This window comes from Electrona antarctica (genome assembly GCF_951216825.1).
Source record: "Electrona antarctica genome assembly, chromosome: 22".
Classification (NCBI taxonomy): domain Eukaryota; kingdom Metazoa; phylum Chordata; class Actinopteri; order Myctophiformes; family Myctophidae; genus Electrona; species Electrona antarctica.
The window spans coordinates 38,245,549-38,265,548 of NC_136805.1; the positions used below are offsets into that span (position 1 = coordinate 38,245,549).

Below are 20,000 nucleotides of genomic sequence, written 5' to 3' on the forward strand. Positions count from 1 at the left end.
AATATATATTTCAGAGCGAACATTTTTAACTAAAATATTAGCTTCTGGGGGGGGTCCCTGGAACTACATACTTTGCGATGGGGGTCCGTGGCCAAATAGAGGTAATTCTGGGGGTCCTTGACATGAATGCTGAAAAGTAACAGTTTGACGTTTCCACTCGAGAGAAACAAAATTATTTTTTTTGGAATCCGGTCTTTGTCAGTGATGAAACCCCCTAAAATGACGTATATATTCAATTCAATCTTTATTGCAGAGTCAGGGGAATCCATATCACAGTACAAAACAACAATACAATAGATTAAAAAAAAGATAATATAGAAAGAAATGTACAATAAAAAGAGTTCCACAATGTTCAGTTTCGAACATACAGACAAGTTCGCCAATGTATATACAATTACAGTCATCAATATACATTCAAAATACTGACATCAATGTCATGACATCTCAGTCGTCATCGTCCTCATAATAAAGACAAAAGTATTAGATAAACCACATACTGTTAAAGTGTTGTTCACACAACGGCAAATGTGTTTTTTTTTCTCCCTTCACAATATTGCCACTTTGATAGATTGAACTCTGAGATGATTTAACCCATTTTGACCTGAGATCAGATTCTAAAAATGTCTTCTACATCCTGACAGTTTTCTGAAAAAGCTATGTTTCTATGTCAGTGGTTCTTTGATTTTTCAAAAATAGCAGATCTACAAGCTCGTAGCGCGCCACTCGGTGGCGCGCTATGAGCTTGTAGATCTGCTATTTTTCAATAGCTAAAGCATAACATAATGCTAACACCAAAAGGGGTTCCCGCCCAAAATGATTTAACAGTTCAAACAAAGCATCACCCATGAAGCACTATGCAAATAAGTGTCTCTAATGCGGCGCCTCGGTGTGCATTAGTGGGTCTCATTGTTGCGGTGGTGGAAACTACACACTAAATAACTACATAGTTTTAAAAATCATTCTAGCTGAAGTGGGTGGACGAGTTCACATTCCACCACACCACACACACTGCAACAAAGGCATCACTGAACGATATTGTTATGGTTATAATGATTACAGTTACAGTGCTCTGGTGTGAAGATCAAAAGATACAAAAAATAGAAGACTAGGCTAAAAAAAAAAAAAAAAAACACAGCACAGGCGCAGGGCCCCATCAAACGATTCGACATCACTTCTTCTCTATTCCGTCTGCAGAGAGAACAGGAATCTAATATATAGCTCTCTCTCTCTCAATCTCTGTAAAGAGCCAAACACGTGTCTCATGGTCCCGTCCTCTTTTTCAAGGGATTCGCTACTTCAATACCCTGCAGATCCTGATGAGAAAGTCTGCTGGTAGCCAGCCAGCCCCCACTTCAATGCCACGGGACACGGGCTGAAGTTTCAGGGCATTGAAGTAGCGAATTCCTTGAAAAGAGGACAGGACGACAGGCAGCGTTTACGCTTACAGAGAGAGAGCGAACGAGAGACATATTGGATTCACTCTCTCTACAGACTGTGAGTTCCCTGAAGGATTAAATGAGGACTTCATGTTGGATTCTTGTTTTTTTTCTTCGAATATAAAAAGGTCCAGATCTTGTGCTATTTTTGAGACTTAAACCAGGCCTGACGTCGACATTTAAAAAACGTCTTTTTAAAATGTATTTTTTTCTGAAAAACCTCATGTTTCTGTATCAGTGGTTCTCAATATTTCATGTCAAGGACCCCAAAAATTATATGTAATATGCCGCCGACCCCCATCTGAAAAGATGTTGTTCCAGAGACCCCTCAGAAGCAAAGATTTGAGTTAAAAACTCGCTCTGAAAGAATATATATTCAATGATTTCAGGCACATTTTCACAAATTTTCAAAAATAGCAGACCTACAAGTTCATAGCGCGGCACTCGGTGCCGCACTATGAGCTTGTAGATCTGCTATTTTTCAATAGTTAAAACACCAAAAGGGGTTCCCGCCCAGAATGGGTTAAAGGAGTACAGTAGTCCCCCCCCCAAAAAATTACTTATTTTCTATCAATTACTCACCTTGAATTCATGGAGATGTTTCTGTTTTTGTCACATTCCTAATTTGATGACCTTTGATGACATTAACGTCTTTCCGCCAGTCATCAAATTATTGTCTCGGGAATGTGACAAAAAACAAACACAAATCTCTATGAATTCAAGGCTTCATAGTGTATTAATTGATAGAACATAAGTCATTTTGGGGGGGGGAACTAATCCCTTAAATCTTCCGCTCTTGTATTTTCTAATATTATGTGTTTGTATTGTGTATATTATGATATGACGATACATATTATGTGAGGGTATGCGCGTGACATCATCATCATACCGGGAATTTATGCGGGAACGCCTACTGCGTGGCAAAAAACTACTTTCTGGCCTCGACAGACCATATACATCCAAACGGAAAAGTCCTATCTGATTGCATGAAATGACTTTAAACAACATTAAATTCACTTTGTCACTCACTTTGCCACTCGATTTGCCACTCGATTTGCCATTCACTTTATGCATGCGCATACCCTCTATTACGATGACCGCACAACTGAAATGTCATGCAAGGATTGAGCTCAATATTAGAATATTTCTAATATTAGAGAGGGTATAGAGGCTGCCTGGTAAACGGAAAAGGTCGCTGTCTGAGCAGTCATCTGCTGGGTAAAGCAGAAAGGTTATTTACCCTCCCCTGGGCCAAAGAGTTCAAAACTTTATTCCCTAATCTGAAGTGGATCAGAAATGACCAAGTGTGAAATACAAGTGGGCCTAGCACAGAGCCTTGGGGGACCCCGGTCCACTAGGTATATACGGTATATACTAGGTTTAATCCACAAAAGCCGGGAACACATCCGTGTCATTTTAGATTTTCTTCGTTGGCTATAAAAACAAATAGCAGATCTACAAGCATACAGAGCATCACTTTGTGCCACACTACGATCTTGTACATCTGCTATCTTTGGTCCTAATTAGATTGTTATTCTTGTGACGTTCCCTTTTATGTCTAAGAATGACAATGTTCACTCATTGCTTATATGAATCTATCATAATATATCATATATACGTATCCTGAGTCGAGTGCGCCTGTTCTTTGTTATACTTATGACACGACATGGCATAATTCCCTTTTGAATAGCGCCATTTGCGTATCGCAAACATTGGAGGCTTTAACAGCTAATATAGTCTGGTCTCCTCCGAAAGCCTGTATGAAGACTTCCCATCCCAGCATTATACCTATAATAAACGCTAGGATATTGTTGCACACCATTCAGCACAGTTAATATTGATAAAAAAACACAACGAATGTATTAGATTAAAAAGCATCTCCACGGTACGTATCGTACATTATGCCTAACATAATACCGTCCGTATCTGTTTCACGAGTAGACGTGCGGCTGTATCAGTTCGTTCCGGCTGAGGTGAACTCTGACCTTCACAATTAAATTTGATAATGACGGTGACAGTGAGTGAAAGTGATTATTATTATTATTATTATTATAATTACGGTCATCAAACCACATTAGCGTTATGAGTCATGAAACGTCGAGCATTATGGCTGGATGGATGGATGGATGACGACAGGCCGACATTTATATAGACATTTACCGCTATATCGTGACCAACCGGGTCACTTTGCTTGCGTGTTGCAAACATCATTCTTCCAGTCAAATTGAATCGGATGAATTCCACGTGGGATATGCTAGCCGCCGCAGACCCTTTTAATAAAAGTGCCTTCTTACCAGACCATGAATGCAGCTTTTTTTTCTCACTAGGGTAAAAAGAAACGCAAAATGCTCCCTTTTCCAATGCCCATATGCTGTACCTGAACGCAGCATTCAAGAGGATTCACCTTTAGCAAAGCCCCGCCCTCTCCCACTTAGACACTCCCACTCGGACACTTTCCAGCCGGGCTCATTCATTCCAATGTAAATATCATGGATTTTACACATTAAATACTGGTTCATTTTTTGGAACCAGACCTTCAGAATCTCTTCCAAATCCGTCAACAAGGCCTGCCATATATGCACTGGAAACATATGTGTGTGACATTTCTTTTTTAAAACAATGTTTTATCATAAAGGAAAACTATTGGTGGAGAGGTTTGTCCAACCCATGTTATGTCCTTATAAAGGACATATACACTGTAGAACCTTATGTGAAGTTTAATTTAAACAAAAGACAGCGATCTCTCTGTGCTCAAATAAGGTCAGGAACATTACCATTAGCACTGGAGACTGGCAGGTTTAATGCCACCCCTGAAGATGAGAGATATTGTCTGTTCTGTGATCTAGATGAAATTGAAAACGAAGTTCACTTTTTGTTTTACTGCTCTAAATACGATGACATAAGGGATATTCTGGTTAATAAGATGTCTTCTATATGTGGGGATTTCCTAGATTTAAATTACTATGTAAAAATGGAGATTTGTTTTGCCAAAGGGACTTTGACTTCGTTGTAGCAGATTTTATCTGTCAAGCTTGGGAAAGAAGACAGAGTACTCTGTATACTTCTGAGGTGTAATATAATGAATTATGTAATGTAAACATGCTGTAAATGCATAAATGATGTAATGTAAAACATGCTGTAATTGCAACTGTGAAATGGTGTCTTATAAACCCATGAGGGTTGGGCGAAAATAAATAAACAATCATCAATCAATCAATCAATCATTATGCTTAAGCTGTGATTGGACCATAGCAGTTTGGGGAGGTGCTTAGCTAATAGCAAGACATGCTTTTTGCGTCCCATATCTGTGTGAAGTGGGCGGACGCCTTTTTAGGAGAGGACAAGCAGGTTGGAGTTTGAGCCGTTTGAACACGGCTTCTGAATCATTCTCTAGCTCCGTGGTCACTGAACTAAATATTGGGCCCGATCGTCACTCACAACACAAGCCACACACAATATTCCTAAGATTGTCATGGTTCTAAAATGGCTTTTTTCAGAGAGACAAATCAGGAGAAAATCTACTTTATTATCGACTTTTCTCTGTCCCAGCACCACACTCTCGCGGGATCTATAGCATCAGTGAACTTACAGTAGGACGTTCGTGAGATTTACCGTCTGACGCCGGCGCCCACTTAGAAGACCATTTGTACTTGTAGGATTTGTGTACCATGTTGCCTCTAGTGGCTCCAATCGGAATGGATGGGCACCAATGGGCTCAAATGTATCTATCTATCTATCTATCTATCTATCTATCTATCTATCTATCTATCTATCTATCTATGGATCTCCAACTTCCACCGTTACCGACTCTAGTCTTCCTAAATTAACAATCTTTGGTATCGCGCAAAATATCCGATCTCGGCTATTTTCGCCCCTCTGACATTCTCTTTACATCCCTTCATCACGTCCCCCCCCCCCCCTCCTCCCCCTCCTCCCCCACCCCACCAGGTCAGATGGCGGGCGACCACACGCAGCTGGAGTTCCACAACGTGGAGACGGGCATCGTGACGGAGAAGCGCTTCATGCCCGCCGTGCCCTCCAACTTCATCGGCCACCTGCAGGGCCTGACGCTCAACGGCATGCCCTACATCGACCTGTGCAAGAACGGCGACATCGACTACTGCGAGCTGAACGCCGTCATCGGCTACAAGAGCATCGTGGCGGACCCCGTGACGTTCCGCTCGCGCTCGGCCTTCGTGACGCTGCCCACGCTGCAGGCCTACTACTCCATGCACCTGTTCCTGCAGTTCAAGACCACGTCGCCCGACGGGCTCATCCTGTTCAACCGCGGCGACGGCAACGACTTCATCGTGGTGGAGCTGGTCAAAGGGTGAGGCGACGGGAACGGGACGGATGGCATTCAGTGGCGTGCACAGATAGACACTAGGGGGTGCTAGAGCACTTTTGGCAATGTGCCCTTTCGAAAAACAAAAACAAAAAAAAACACTTTCCTTTTTTCTTTTTTTTTGTACAGTTACACTGTACAGTATGTGGACCATGGTAACATTGATCAATTCTTGATAAAATGCTTCTAATATATTATTTAGGCCCCACAATCTATAAATCTCACACTATTAAGGCAACCGGCCGGTTCCACGCGCTGCACAAAGTGCCCTTTTTTCCACTTGAGCACCTGCCCCTCTAAATGTCTGTGCACGCCACTGATGGCATTCAGTACATTGTTATCAGTGTTGATTTTGTCGACTAATACTATGACGAAGGGTCACGGTGGCACAGTCGGTAGTGCTGTCGCCTCACAGCTAGAAGGTCCTGGGTTCGATTCCCGCTGGGGACGCTGTGGGCGCTGGGGGGCGTGTTCCCTCCTCCGCGTCATCAGTGCCCATACCCGAGGCGGGGTTGGCGATAGGGCCCTTCTGTGTGGAGTTTGCATGTTCTCCCCGTGTGCCCTAGGGTAGGTACCCTCACAAAAAACATGCAGTAATCCTGGTCTCTAAACTACCTCCCCCTGGCCATAACGTGTTCCTTCCACGCGCTACGTCCGGCCGGGGAAACTCCCCCCTGTCAGGTGAAAAGAAGCAGCTTGGACTCCTCATGCATAGAAGGAAGCATGAGGTCAGTCCGCTGCCCCCCCAGGTTGGCAGAGGAAGTGTACCGCCCAGGATTACATTAGATAATTGACACTGGGTGAAAAAATGGGTTACAAAATGGTGGGATTAAACATTTAAAAAAATTAAATAAAAAATACTATGACGAAAAATGTTCGTCACAACTAAAACTAAGACTAGATATAATAGTGACAATTTCGTCAACAAATTTGAACTAGACTAAAATGTTAAGGAGGGACTGGTGGACAGGACATCCAGTATAAGTTAAAAGTCATCTTACACTTGGTTGAAATCCACTTGAAATCCGTGTCGTACGCCACATCTTCAGCAGTCAAAGAGTGCGGGATCGCGGCCCGAAAATAGCCGATCTACAAGCTTGTATATCAGCTATTTTTGGCTTTGTTTTTTTTTGCCAAAAGTGCCCCTTTTTGAGGGAATTTCAGCCCCTGCCTATTGTAACATTCTCTGCACGTCCCCCCCCCACCCCCCGCCCCCCCCCTTGCCCCCTCAGCTACCTCCACTACATCTCTGACCTGGGCAACGGAGCCCACCTGATCAAAGGCAACTCCAACACGCCGCTCAACGACAACCACTGGCACAACGTGCTCATCTCCCGCGACACCAACAACCTGCACACCGTCAAGATCGACACCAAGGTCACCACGCAGACCACCATGGGAGCCAAGAACCTCGACCTCAAGGGTACGCACGCGGCATCACGTGCACGCGGCACACACACACACACACGCACACGCACAGAAACGGGTGTACAGACAAATGGCCCTATTTTCGCCAGTGCCTTGCCCCTTCTTATCCCTAAACTTCTTTGCCTTTTTTTTTTTTACTATTTTGAAAAAAACAGTTTTTGAATAGTGCAAATAGCCGATCTACAAGCTCACAACGTGTCGATGTAGATCAAAGTTGAACAATTTTAAAATGTTTTTCAAAATAGTAGTAGTCTTGTCTTGCTTTGATGTCGCAAGAAAGATGTATGTGGCGCTGCTCTGCGGCGACATGGGCATAAGGGCTACGCTTGCATGCGGGCCCTTTGTCTAAGACACATTTCTTCCTCGGGAGACAAATAATTAATGAACCTTGAACCTTGACTCCCGATCCCGACGGCCTTTACTGCCACCCCCCATCTCTCTCCCCATCTCCTGTCAGCCTACTGTATTCCTATCACTCTATGAAAAATAAAATAAAGGCAAGATTTGGGATACGGATAAGGGGTAGGGCACTGGCGAAAACATGCAGGGCCCATAGTGTACACTCATGAAGACGGACAGATGTCCGGGGCAAACTGACACGAACAAATTTAATGTGACAACTCAATCACACATGGGACTGGCGTGCGCGCACACACACACACACACACACACACACACACACAGAAACGGACAGGAATGGCCGGACACACGGACATGCACACACAAGACCGACCGACAGATGTCCGGGGCAAAATGACTCGCACAAATTGAACTTGACAACCCAATCACACATGGGACTTGCACGAGCACACAAACACACACGCACACACACACGTGCATATGCATGCACACACACACACACACACACACACACACACACACACACACACACACACACACATGCACGCCGTTGACCTATATGGGGAATAAAGGTTCCCGGATTGGTTGTGTGTGAAGTCATCGCTCAAATCTGGTGTTGTTGTGCCGTGCCCTCTCTCTCTCTCTCTCTCTCTCTCTCTCTCTCTCTCTCTCTCTCTCTCTCTCTCTCTCTCTCTCTCTCTTATTAAAGCACGGCTCAGAGTAGAACACTCTTATTATAAGATGGTGGACAATCCCGATGCGTTCTGTGTAAAGTGGGCAATCGAGGGAGTTCTGTGCACAGTGGGAGATCATGATGAGCTGTTTTTCTCTTTCTGATTGTTTTCTTTGGAAGATGGCTGTTTTACTGTAACCTGGTCCTCTTTTGCTCAAACCTAAGTTAGACTTGTATAGTCGAGGGTATGTAATGGTTTGTATCACCCAGCAGTGCTCAAAGCAAAGAAAGGAAAGTTCTTTGTTTACCCAGGGTGAATGGACTAAGCTCGAGATGCTTGTTTACAGCCAGACCCTGCTCATAGAACATTTCATGGTAGGGGTTCAATGCCTTGCTCAAGGGCACTTCAGCGGTGGTAATTTTAACGTGCCGGTCCGGGGATTCGAACTGGCGACCTTCCGATAACAAGACCGCTCCGCAAACCGTTCGGCCACCGCTGCCCCAGGTAAAGGTAAAGGACAATAAAGGACTCTTTAAAATCAAATCTCTCTCTCTCTCTCTCTCTCTCTCTCTCTCGCTCTCATAGGTGACCTGTATGTGGGGGGCGTGTCCAAGGAGATGTACCGGGACCTGCCCAAGCTGGTCCACTCCCGCGAGGGCTTCCAGGGCTGCCTGGCCACGGTGGACCTCAACGGACGTCTCCCCGACCTGCTGGCCGACGCCCTGGCCACCACGGGGCAGGTGGAGAGAGGCTGTGAAGGTGAGAACCCAAGAAGAACCCAGCAGCTCCACACACGTTCACTCTGGCAGTGGTGGGAAAAGTACTCACCATTTTTTCTGCAATCTGTTACAAGTATAAAAGTCCGGAAAATGTACTTGAGTACAAAGTACAAAAATATTGGTATCAAAATGTACTTTATGCAGAATGTCCCAGAATGTCCCATATTTCAAGTTTTCAAATACCGGTAAATGTAATGTAATGTAACAAAAAGTATTGGTAATTGGAAATACTCAAGTAAAGTACAAACACCTCAAAAATGTACTCGAGCACAGTACTTAAGTAAATGTACTTAGTTCATACTTCATACTTTCCACCACTGCACTCTGGAAAAGAAACTTCTCTTATGGGGGTCCCTGGCATGTATTTTCAAAGGGGGTCCGCAGGCTAATGAGTGTCAATGTGGGGGTCCTTGACATGAAACGGCTTGGGAACCACTGTTCTATTGGAAGCATGTCACTAATAGTCCTCCTGGGCCTGTCAAGATTACAATTACAAAGTTCAGTTGACGATTCATTGTCACTAATAATTGCAATTGACGATTTAATTTGTGTTTTCTTGGCATTGAACATTGGGACACGTAAGCTTGTAGATCAGCTATTTATTTCTGCTTTTTTTTTTTCAATGTATGAACATTTTTCAACATGGAAACGATTATGACAAAAATGATTGCGATTGGACTATTATGTAATAATCACGACAGGCCTAGCCGCGCACCGAAAATAGCCGCGTCTCTACATGAATTGAATTGGTCAAACTAGCAACAGAATACATGTTCTGGAGCATCTTCAATAAAAATACCCTGACGGTCTGACATCATTTAAAAGCCAAAATGCAAAGGTTAATTCATAATAATTTCCAGAACATAATAGGTGTATTGTGCTGTGTTATCGGTCACAGATCAGGACTTGGCCTCACCAAACATTTTCAGTCGTGATATTTTATTTTATTTAATCCATGCGCATACTGTATGTGAACGCTATCTCTCTCTCTCTTTTTTTGTTCATTTTTTCTTGGCATTTTGTTTTTCTTTTAACTCATTTATCTCTCTGTTCCTATTAGGCTAACCTTCTAACCAAGCTTTAGATGTTTGAATTCTATACTCTCGCTTTTCATCTTCTCTTTTATCTTTCTGAGCAGTGTTTTCTCTCTCTCTCTCTCTCTCTCTCTCTCTCTCTCTCTCTCTCTCTCTCTCTCTCTCTCTCTCTCTCTCTCTCTCTCTCTCTCTCTCTCTCTCTCTCTCTCTCTCTGTCGTGTTGTTCTCTCGGTATCGCTCTCCCTCGCTCTGCCTCTCGTTTTCAGTTAAAATCACCAGCATCTTTGTGTGTTTGTGTTTTTTGACTAACCATCTAACTTTATTTGCTTGCTTTGCTTTATTTTTTTCGTTGGGGGCCAACAAAAGTTGCATTGATGAAAGCTGACTTGAAAGGTAGATCGCTTTGTGTGTGCATGTGGGGGCACACGTGTGAGAGCGGGCAACGCATTTGAGAGCGTGTCTGTGCGTGCGTGCGTGCGTGCGTGCGTGCGTGCGTGCGTGCGTGCGTCCGTGCGTGCGTGCGTGCGTGCGTGCGTGCGTGCGTGCGTGCGTGCGTGCGTGCGTGCGTGCGTGCGTGCGTGCGTGCGTGCGTGCGTGCGTACGCGCGTTGTGAACAACTTCCCAGTGGTGCCCAATGTTGTGTGGTGGTGGATCTCGTCCTGCGATCCAAGAGTCAAAAAGGTCACGGGGTCAGAAGTGTCCCCTCCTGGCCGCCGTAGTGACATCACGGCTGCTTGACTTGAGTCTGACCGCACCTTCTTTCCCATCATGCACCACCTGTGTGGTCTAGCAGCATGCTCGCTAACCCCTCCCCCACTGACCGCTACACCATAAGAACCTTGGTGGTATTTCAATACTCTCATCTGTCCTGCGTCAGAGGGTGACCGGAAGAGTGGGCGCCAAGAAAGAGTGAGCATCTCCATGATAAAATTGCCTATTTTATTTTTATTTTTTTTCCCCCAATTTTTTTTTTAAATTACATTTTGAAAATGTTCTTAAAAGTAAGGTTAACGTAAGTAAATATGATTTTGACATGCCTGAAATATTAGAAAATGAAGGCTTGATATTTCTACAATCGCTACAATTGGCTACGAAACCTGTGTTTTCAGTCATTTTGTAAAGGAGGAAAACGATATGCACATCCCCGTTTTTTAAATACGATGCTAGACCCAAAAAGTGATCAAATGAAGAAAACAGTGAAATGTCTGCACACGATATAATTCTGCTCCCCGTCCTTTTTTTCGAACCTAAAATAACAGTGTTTTTACCCCTCCGGGCTTTCTCAAGTTGTTGAGAAAGCCCGGAGGGGCGAAACGTTGTTATTGTAGGTTGAAATACAGAGCGGGGAGCAGAATTATATCGTGTGCGGACATTCCACTTTTCTTCATTTATTCAGTTATTTTTGGGCACAAACAAGAAGTTGAAGGGTAAGTTTAGGTCTGATAATGGTGTTTACATCATGTATACTGTACTTCACTTTAATATAATTCGTAAACTTTCTTTTTTTTTTTTTTTTTTTGGGGGGGGAAAATGTAACATTGAGGTGCCCACTTCTCCTGTAGGAGCCCATTCTTCCTGTATCCTGTCAGACTGCTGAGGATAGACTATTGAGATGAGGGCCAAGTCTTTTCAAACGTTAAACTCTCACCTCTTTGTTCACCTCCTCTTCTGTTGAATCCTTCTTCCTTGATCCACAAATCCAGTCCTATACTGTCTGCATGTTGCACCACATGGCTAGCACGCCTCACACAACACCATCCCTACACCGTCTATACCCTGGTGGTCAAATGCAGAGGTAGACGTTCTGAGACGGTACTTCCGGCAGTCTTCCGGGTGCTTCAAAACGCCACTGAGCAACTTCCACTGACATGAATAGCTGGGGGGGCGGAGCTTCGCGCCAGTTCAGTCTATCCTTTTATATACTCTATGGTTTGTGATAGTAAAGAATAGGAGGGCTTAACTGCTTTCAACATGGCTTCCCTAAATAGGCATATCGGTTTTTTTCTTCCAAAAACGTCTATTCAAAGTGAAATCCAAAATAGCCGATCCACAGATGCAGTTTGAGCTTGCAAATCGTCAGTTTTATCCTGTGTGACCTTGTAGAAAAGTGGTTAAAATTGCCAATGATGATTGTACACCCAACTTGTACAGCCACCTGACAACTTGCAATCATCCTGTACTTAACACTACTAATGATGACTAACAGAGTAGCCTTTCCCCAACTCCCAGCAACACCAAACTGCAGCTGTGAACATGAACACTTAGCGGTTTTGGATGTTATCAGAGCTCCGTCATCAGCCCTTTATCAAGACCATGCAATGGACTAGCCAGTATGGACATTTCTTACATAGTGATGTTTGTTGTCAGCCATTGTCCGACATCGTGTTGGGCGCGTTGTTCCGACTATACTAACCTATTCCTAACCTTATAACTCTAGCCCTAAACCTCAGTCTTACTCTTAACCGGCCACGTAACTAAACATAAAGCCACGTTGTTGTATAGTGCGGTCTCACGATGTTTTCGCTTCAGTGGCGGTAATTTCACTTCCGCGTATTTTCCTAGTCGCCTACTCGCCGTAGGCAGTATGTAGGAAATGTCCATATTGCTCCAATGCATGGTCCTGATAAGAACATATTGGTGATTATCGGTTGATAACTTTCGAAGTGGGTGTTACACTCAATAGTGTAGTACACTGTTTCTCAATCTCAACACCTGGTCCGGTGACCGCCACGGGTCCAAATGGACCCTTATTATGGGTCTGCAACTCTGAGAGCATACGAATGGAGCCAAAGTGTGGTTCCATTTAGCCGAGCCAGGACAAACAGAAAAGCAAGACAGCCCATTTTTACTTCCCTTATCTGTGTGACGTATAGAGAGTCGCAGTCCCGCCTCCTACCCTGGACCAGGAAATGAAACCCAATGCATTATTCTCATAGACATTTCTTAAAGTATTTATTTAAAGACGGTTACGCCGCGGACAAAGCCAACTCGAGTCGTGACAACTCATGACAACACAAACAATATTTTGGACCAAACAAATAATTACAAAGAAGAAAAACAACAAAAAAAGTGTTGTAACCTGCCGTTTTTTTCTTCTTTCTAATTATTTGTTTGGTCCAAAATATTGTTTGTGTTGTCATGAGTTGTCACGACTCAAGTTGGCTTTGTCCGCGGCGTAACCGTCTTTAAATAAATACTTTAAGAAATGTCTATGAGGAAAATGCATTGGGTTTCATTTCCTGGTCCAGGGTAGGAGGCGGGACTGCGACGCTCTATATAGGCGGTCGCCCCTTTCGTAGACCAGAAGTAGGTTGTGAGTCTAACGGTCTATTAATTCTAACTGGAAACTGAACATGGACGCGGCTCCAGAGCAGATTATTTGGCCCCGTGGTCACTGAACTAAGTATCGGAGCCATATTCTCCACAAGGCACACAATCTTCCCAACATTCTGTCACTAAAGTGGTTCATTTCCCATAGGGTTAGGGTTTGTTATCGAACCATTTCTTTGAGATCTAGAGCACCTTTAAACCCATTCTGGGCGGGAACCCCTTTTGGTGTTAGCATTATGTTATGCTTTAGCTATTGAAAAATAGCAGATCTACAAGCTCCGAGCTTGTAGGTCTGCTATTTTTGAAAAATCGAAGAACGACTGACATAGAAACATAGCTTTTTCAGAAAACTGTCAGGATGTAGAAGACATTTTTTAGAATCTGATCTGGGACGATCGCGAGATCTGCTGTCAGACGGCGACCACACACAGGAGACCATTATTTTACCTACAGTTTCACCCCCCTTAGTGGCAAAGCGCGTGTTGGGACTGTCTTCCTAAAACGAAGCCTCTTTGGTGCATCGACGTTGCCTCCTAACTCTCTGCACCGCCTTCCTCCTCCTCCTCCTCTTTGGCTCCTCCTCCTCCTCTTTGGCTCCTCCTCCTCCTCTTTGGCTCCTCCTCCTCTGCAGGTCCCAGCACCACCTGTCAGGAAGACTCCTGCTCCAATCAGGGAGTGTGTCTGCAGCAGTGGGAGGGCTTTAGCTGTGACTGCAGTATGACCTCGTACGCCGGACCTCTGTGCAACGACGGTGAGTACGTCCACCGCCGCACCTGAGTGACAATGTGGTTTTTGATTACTTTATGTCGTGTGTGTGTGTGTGTGTGTGTGTGTGTGTGTGTGTGTGTGTGTGTGTGTGTGTGTGTGTGTGTGTGTGTGTGTGTGTGTGTGTGTGTGTGTGTGTGTGTGTGTGTGTGTGTGTGTGTGTGTGTGTGTGTGTGTGCGGACAGAATCTCCCTAAATCTATATGCAACATTGTTATTGTTTTCACACACACACACACACACACACACACACACACACACACACACACACACACACACACACACACACACAAATACAATTATACTATGTATAGATAGATAGATCGATCGATCAACAGACAGACAGACAGACAGACAGACAGACAGACAGACAGACAGACAGACAGACAGACAGACAGATAGATACATAGATAGATACATAGATAGATACATAGATAGATAGATACATAGATAAATAGATACATAGGTAGATAGATACATAGATAGATACAAATGTATTTGTAGACAGGCAGTTTATAATCATCATCTGGCATAGAATCACATTGATCAAAATTGGTATTGGTATCACAGCCCATGCAGTTGCATGCATTTAATCTGTGCCACCACCTGAGGGCAGTGTGAACTGTTGAACACTAACTAGGACTCTATTCTCTACTGTCTGTTACAATACTTACCCCAAAAGTCTACTTTCACTCTCTCTGGCCCCATAAATTAACAAGGAGAGGAACACTAGTACCTTTCTGGCTCCTGGGCTTTATCCCCAGGCCACTCTTGCCTGCCTAGCAATGAAAGATACTGTATCCGCATGCATATCGTTTTCTTTTCTTTTTTAAATACCAAAAAGCCACTTAGACTACTACTGCCTGCTGGAATTATAAGAAGGAAAAGAAATGCTAATTCTGTCCTCCTTTTATTCTCTGCATGGGAGGCAAAGAGAACTTAAGGCACGCATTTGATTATTTCTTTTTTCCCCCTACAATACGCCTTTTCAGAGTCGCTGTGAAATCATTTGGGAAAGAGGTGTCAGAAATGCCATCTGCAGAGTTCTGTATTAATATTAGCTGCATTCAGTTTATTCAGTTTATTCAGATGGATCCCCATTAGCTGCCACCGAAGTAGCAGCTACTCTTCCTGGGGTCCATGACAAACAATACATATAACACAACACAATACAAAATAACACTGCACAATAAAAACAGGTGCAATCTTGAAAAAACTACATTCATAGTACAAAATACAAATGCATTTAAGACGTTAAAAATACAGAGAAAATAAAAACACTAAACAAGACATCCCCTTAAATGATGTCAGTTAATTCAAATTTAAATTGGGGTAATTGATCAGGTGTCTCTTAAGGAGCCTCTTAAAACTAGCCTTACTACTGGGTGCTTCCGTGATTATAGTTGGTAACGTGTTCCATACTGAAATAGCCCTGAACATTACAGATCTGCAAACCGCATTTGTTCTGGGTTTTTCTTTGACCATGTGGCCATTAGTAGCCTGCCTGGTAGCATGACTATGACGATCTCTCACATACTGTATTTGTGAATACAGACAAACTGGTTGAACTGGTTGGCATATGGGTTCTCAAAGTGGGGACCCCCGGGGGGGGCGTTTGGGGGGGGGTTCCAGGGGGTCCCCAGCAAAGTATGGAACGGCTTACACATTTGGAATAATCTTCTTTTATGGGGGGGGGGGGGGGGGTGGTCTCTGGCCAAATACAATCAATTTGGGGGTCCCTGACATGACAATGTTAGAGAATTGCACATATACTGTAGTACATACAGGCACCTAAACATTTCCCTGTGTGTGTGTGTGTTTGTGTGTGTGTGTGTGCGTGTGCGTGTGCGTGCGTGCGTGCGAACCAGCCGGGACCACGTACATCTTCGGGCGTGACGGAGGGGTGGTGGTGTACACGTGGCCCCCCAACGAGCGTCCCAGCACCAGAGCGGACCGCCTGGCCCTGGGCTTCAGCACGCACCAGAAACACGCCATCCTGCTGCGGGTGGACAGCGCCTCCGGCCTGGGGGACTACCTCCAGCTGCAAATAGTGAGTTTGGAAATTCTGATTGATGATGATAAGTCAAAGTCGTACGATTTGTCACACATCACGTTACCGCAGTGAAATTTGTTCTCCGCATTTGACCCCATCTCTCGGAGCGGTGAGCCGCAGCCAAGGAGCGGTGAGCTGCAGCCGTGCCGCGCTCGGGAATCATTTGATTAGTTGATTTGAACCCCCCAATCCAACGCTTTGATGCTGAGTGCTTAGCAGGGAGGCATTGGGTCCCATTTTTACAGTCTTTGGTATGACCCGGCCCGGGGATTGAACCCCCGACCTCCCAGTTTCAGGGCGGACACTCTAACCACAAGGCCACTGACTGGTATCATATGATATGATATGATATGATATGATATGATATGATATGATATGATATGATATGATATGATATGATATGATATAGTACTTTATTGTCAGTTTGCGCTGTAATTTGTCTTGCGACCCAGCAGCCTTGTATGCAACACATGTAGACACATTTGACATAACACAAAACAGAAAAGAAAATATAATTACATACATAGAAACATAAGGGCAAAGAGCAATGTCCACAGCTCAGTCTAGTCCTGGCAAAATCCTGATTAAGCCTCAAAGTCATGGACGAAATACCTCTTCAGTCTGACCTTAGTGTATGCTGGAACACCATATTGAGAGGATGTATCCTGGAAAAGCACTAAGACCTGTTTATATCAGGGTCCTCCATTTTCAATTAATCAGGCCATTTAAAGACGTACAAATATAGTACACTTCTATGAAAAACAGGAAATCATCATATATACAGTTAAAGAAAGTAAAAAAAAAAAAGGGAAACATGTTTGTGGGTTTGTCAGATTATCTCCAGATAAATTATACCTCGTGTAATTCTAAAAGGGATTTCTGTCATTCATACTCATTCTCTCTCTCTCTCTCTCTCTCTCTGTAATCTTCAAAGTGTGTTATCATCCGCCAATAATCAAATTGCACAGCTTGAAATGTAGCCCACATTAACTTCTCTCACCTTCTCTCCGTTTCAACTTTCTCTTTCTTGCTCTCTCGCTCCGACTCTCCCGCTGAGACACACGCACGCACGCACGCACGCACGCACGCACGCACGCACGCACGCACGCACGCACGCACGCACGCACGCACGCACACACACACTGTTTCCTATCTCTCTACTACACTTAACTCTTAATTGAGGTTAAGAAAAGCTTAGGGGAGTAGATAATAATTGAGCAGACTACTAAAATCACTTATGAATGAATGATCATCGTCCTTCGTTGAACTTTGTTTTAATAGCTGCATATAAATACTGACATCACGTCCTTTCCCGTTCTCAGGACAAGGGCAGCGTTCGAGTCGTGTTTAAACGTCTTTTGTCCTTCTCAGGACAAGGGCAACGTTTGAGTCGTGTTTAAACGTCTTTCTCCTTCTCAGGACAAGGGCAGCGTTCGAGTCGTGTTTAAACGTCTTTTGTCCTTCTCAGGACAAGGGCAGCGTTCGAGTCGTGTTTAAACGTCTTTTGTCCTTCTCAGGACAAGGGCAACATTCGAGTCGTGTTCAACGTCGGCACCGACGACATCAACATCGAGGAGAGCTCCAAGTTCGTCAACGACGGAAACTACCACATAGTTCGGTTCACGCGCAGCGGAGGCAACGCGACGCTGCAGCTGGACGACCTGCCCGTCATCGAGCGCTACCCGTCAGGTAGGCCCCGCCCCACCCAATCTCAACCAATCACAGCACTTCCCGCCTGGCTGGGGGAGCCAATCCACAATCTGGTTTTCCAAAAACCCAGCCTATCTTTTTTTTGGGAGTGGTTTGATGAGATGGGGGAGCCTTTGTTTCTGTTCTATCCATGTTGATATTCACACACTGTGTTATTTTTATTTTATTTTAAGCCTTGTTTTTGTTTTTATTTCATGTAGTCTTCCTGAGGGCGGTGTGAAATGTGTTGAAATGAAATGATGTGTCATTATGAAGTGATTATGAAATATGAATGTTTTAAACCATTAAAATGAGACTATTATTATACAACAGCCTTGTACGACATGTAGGCATGTCATCATGTTAAATAGTGTTAAAGGTAATTCTTCATGAAAATATTCAATTCAGGTATCAATTGTTTGTTTCTACATAAAAGAAAAATAATAAAGGTTGGTGCATTTTGGACAAACAATAATTTAAAAAAAAAGATGTCATATTGTTGAGTTAAATGTATAACTAGAGAAAAAAAAAGAAAAATAAGAAAGAAAGAAAAAAAAGAATTTTGCATTTTGGTGAACATAGTCATTTGCTTTGTTGTTTATATATATATATATTATTCATCCTAAAGTTGTATTAATCCTAGGTAATTATCGTTAACACACTGAAGTCCATATAAGTTCTGTCAGCTAAAAGGATAAATGGCTAGCTGTTGTGAGGTGTGTTGTGAGGGTTGTATTGTTAACTCTAAACTCAGTCAGTCATCTCTCTCTGCACCTGTAACATTATTTCCCTGTGCTCTTGCAGATGTTAACCCCTGGAATGTCTCTTATAAATTAAACCCAATGAACAGAAAGTAAGAGTCCGCTCACTGCTCAAAAAAACAAACCCAGCAAATTCAAAAAAGAAAACGTTGTAAGCAAACAAAACAAAACCAAAACAAAAACTTAAATCAGACCGGGTGTAAACCAAAGCCTAGCTTAACCGCTAATAGCGCTATGCTATCATGTAAACAATGAGCAGACCATTACTTTCTTTTCATTGTTGTTCTCTTTGTATATCCAGCTTCCTGTACCACGTTTGGATGTGCGTAATTACTTGTGTTTTCATCTCTAAATTAAAGGCAACATTGATAACGAGCGCCTGGCCATCGCCAGACAGCGAATCCCCTATCGGCTCGGTCGAGTAGTTGACGATTGGCTACTCGACAAAGGTAAAAACCCTGATTAAAATTCCTTAAAAACTTTCAGCTTTAAAAAAAGAAAAAGAAAAAAAGAAAAAATACAACTTGAAGCCAGTTTGAATACTTATTTATTTACTGTGCACCATCAACAAACACCTAAAATCTAAATCCATAACTAAGCATTTTAAAAGTGGGACAGTTAATAGTGTGTAATACTGTGTAAACTGTAGTGCCTGTTGAACCATTTCTTGTTAGTCTGTACCTGATAATATCAGGTTAAAGGGACAATGGAGAGATATAAATGTGAATATAAATCGGAAAATAGAAAAACAAGTACTGATTTAAAAAAAAAAAGCTTTATCATAAGGCTGGTTAATAAGCTTGGTTTATTTTTAAATTTGTAAACTTTTAAAGCATTCACTAAAGATCAAATGCTGGCAAAACACATTGCTGTAATCAATTTTAAAGTACATTGCAAATTACTGTGACATGCTAAGAGATCCATGTAAATGCTTGAAATGATTTAATATAGAGAGCGGTGCCTATTTTGGTACCAAATGTTTAAAAAGCTTTCCTCTCTTAAACTTCGGCAGAACTCCTTAAATAGCCTCTAGTCCCTTTAACAGCGGAGCTTATAACCTGTGCATGCTTCATAGGGGCTTGTATTGTTACGACACTTTTCTAGAGTCTTCTCTCCCTGCTCTGCCTTGACTGTCTGTTACTACTTCTATCAAACACAATGTCTCGCCACTCAGCCATCGTCACCATAGCAACCATCTGTCAGCCCCGTCCTCTCAGGGAAAGACTGACCCCACTCATCTACTCCTGTGTGCTGTCTCTCCTCTCCTCTCCTCTCCTCTCCTCTCCTCTCCTCTCCTCTCCTCTCCTCTCCTCTCCTCTCCTCTCCTCTCCTCTCCTCTCCTCTCCT

General features: G+C 43.4%; 1 protein-coding gene across 7 annotated transcripts in view; it reads left to right on the forward strand.

Annotated features, from left to right (window-relative positions):
* Nucleotides 1-20,000, forward strand: part of LOC306915214 (neurexin-1a-like) — a gene marked incomplete at both ends in the record, with an annotated part of 158,034 nt that overhangs the window by 114,368 nt on the left and 23,666 nt on the right. For 4 of the 7 annotated variants that reach the window (XM_079492489.1, XM_079492486.1, XM_079492487.1 and 1 more), the window contains 7 exons: nucleotides 5,385-5,766; nucleotides 7,014-7,204; nucleotides 8,829-9,002; nucleotides 14,018-14,137; nucleotides 16,019-16,200; nucleotides 17,721-17,892; nucleotides 19,013-19,102. In XM_079492489.1, the coding sequence (XP_079348615.1) occupies nucleotides 5,385-5,766; nucleotides 7,014-7,204; nucleotides 8,829-9,002; nucleotides 14,018-14,137; nucleotides 16,019-16,200; nucleotides 17,721-17,892; nucleotides 19,013-19,102 (1,311 nt within the window). Of the gene's footprint in view, nucleotides 1-5,384; nucleotides 5,767-7,013; nucleotides 7,205-8,828; nucleotides 9,039-10,422; nucleotides 10,450-14,017; nucleotides 14,138-16,018; nucleotides 16,201-17,720; nucleotides 17,893-19,012; nucleotides 19,103-20,000 lie in introns of all 7 variants that reach the window. The other 3 variants (XM_079492488.1, XM_079492491.1, XM_079492490.1) reach the window with 2 other exon arrangements.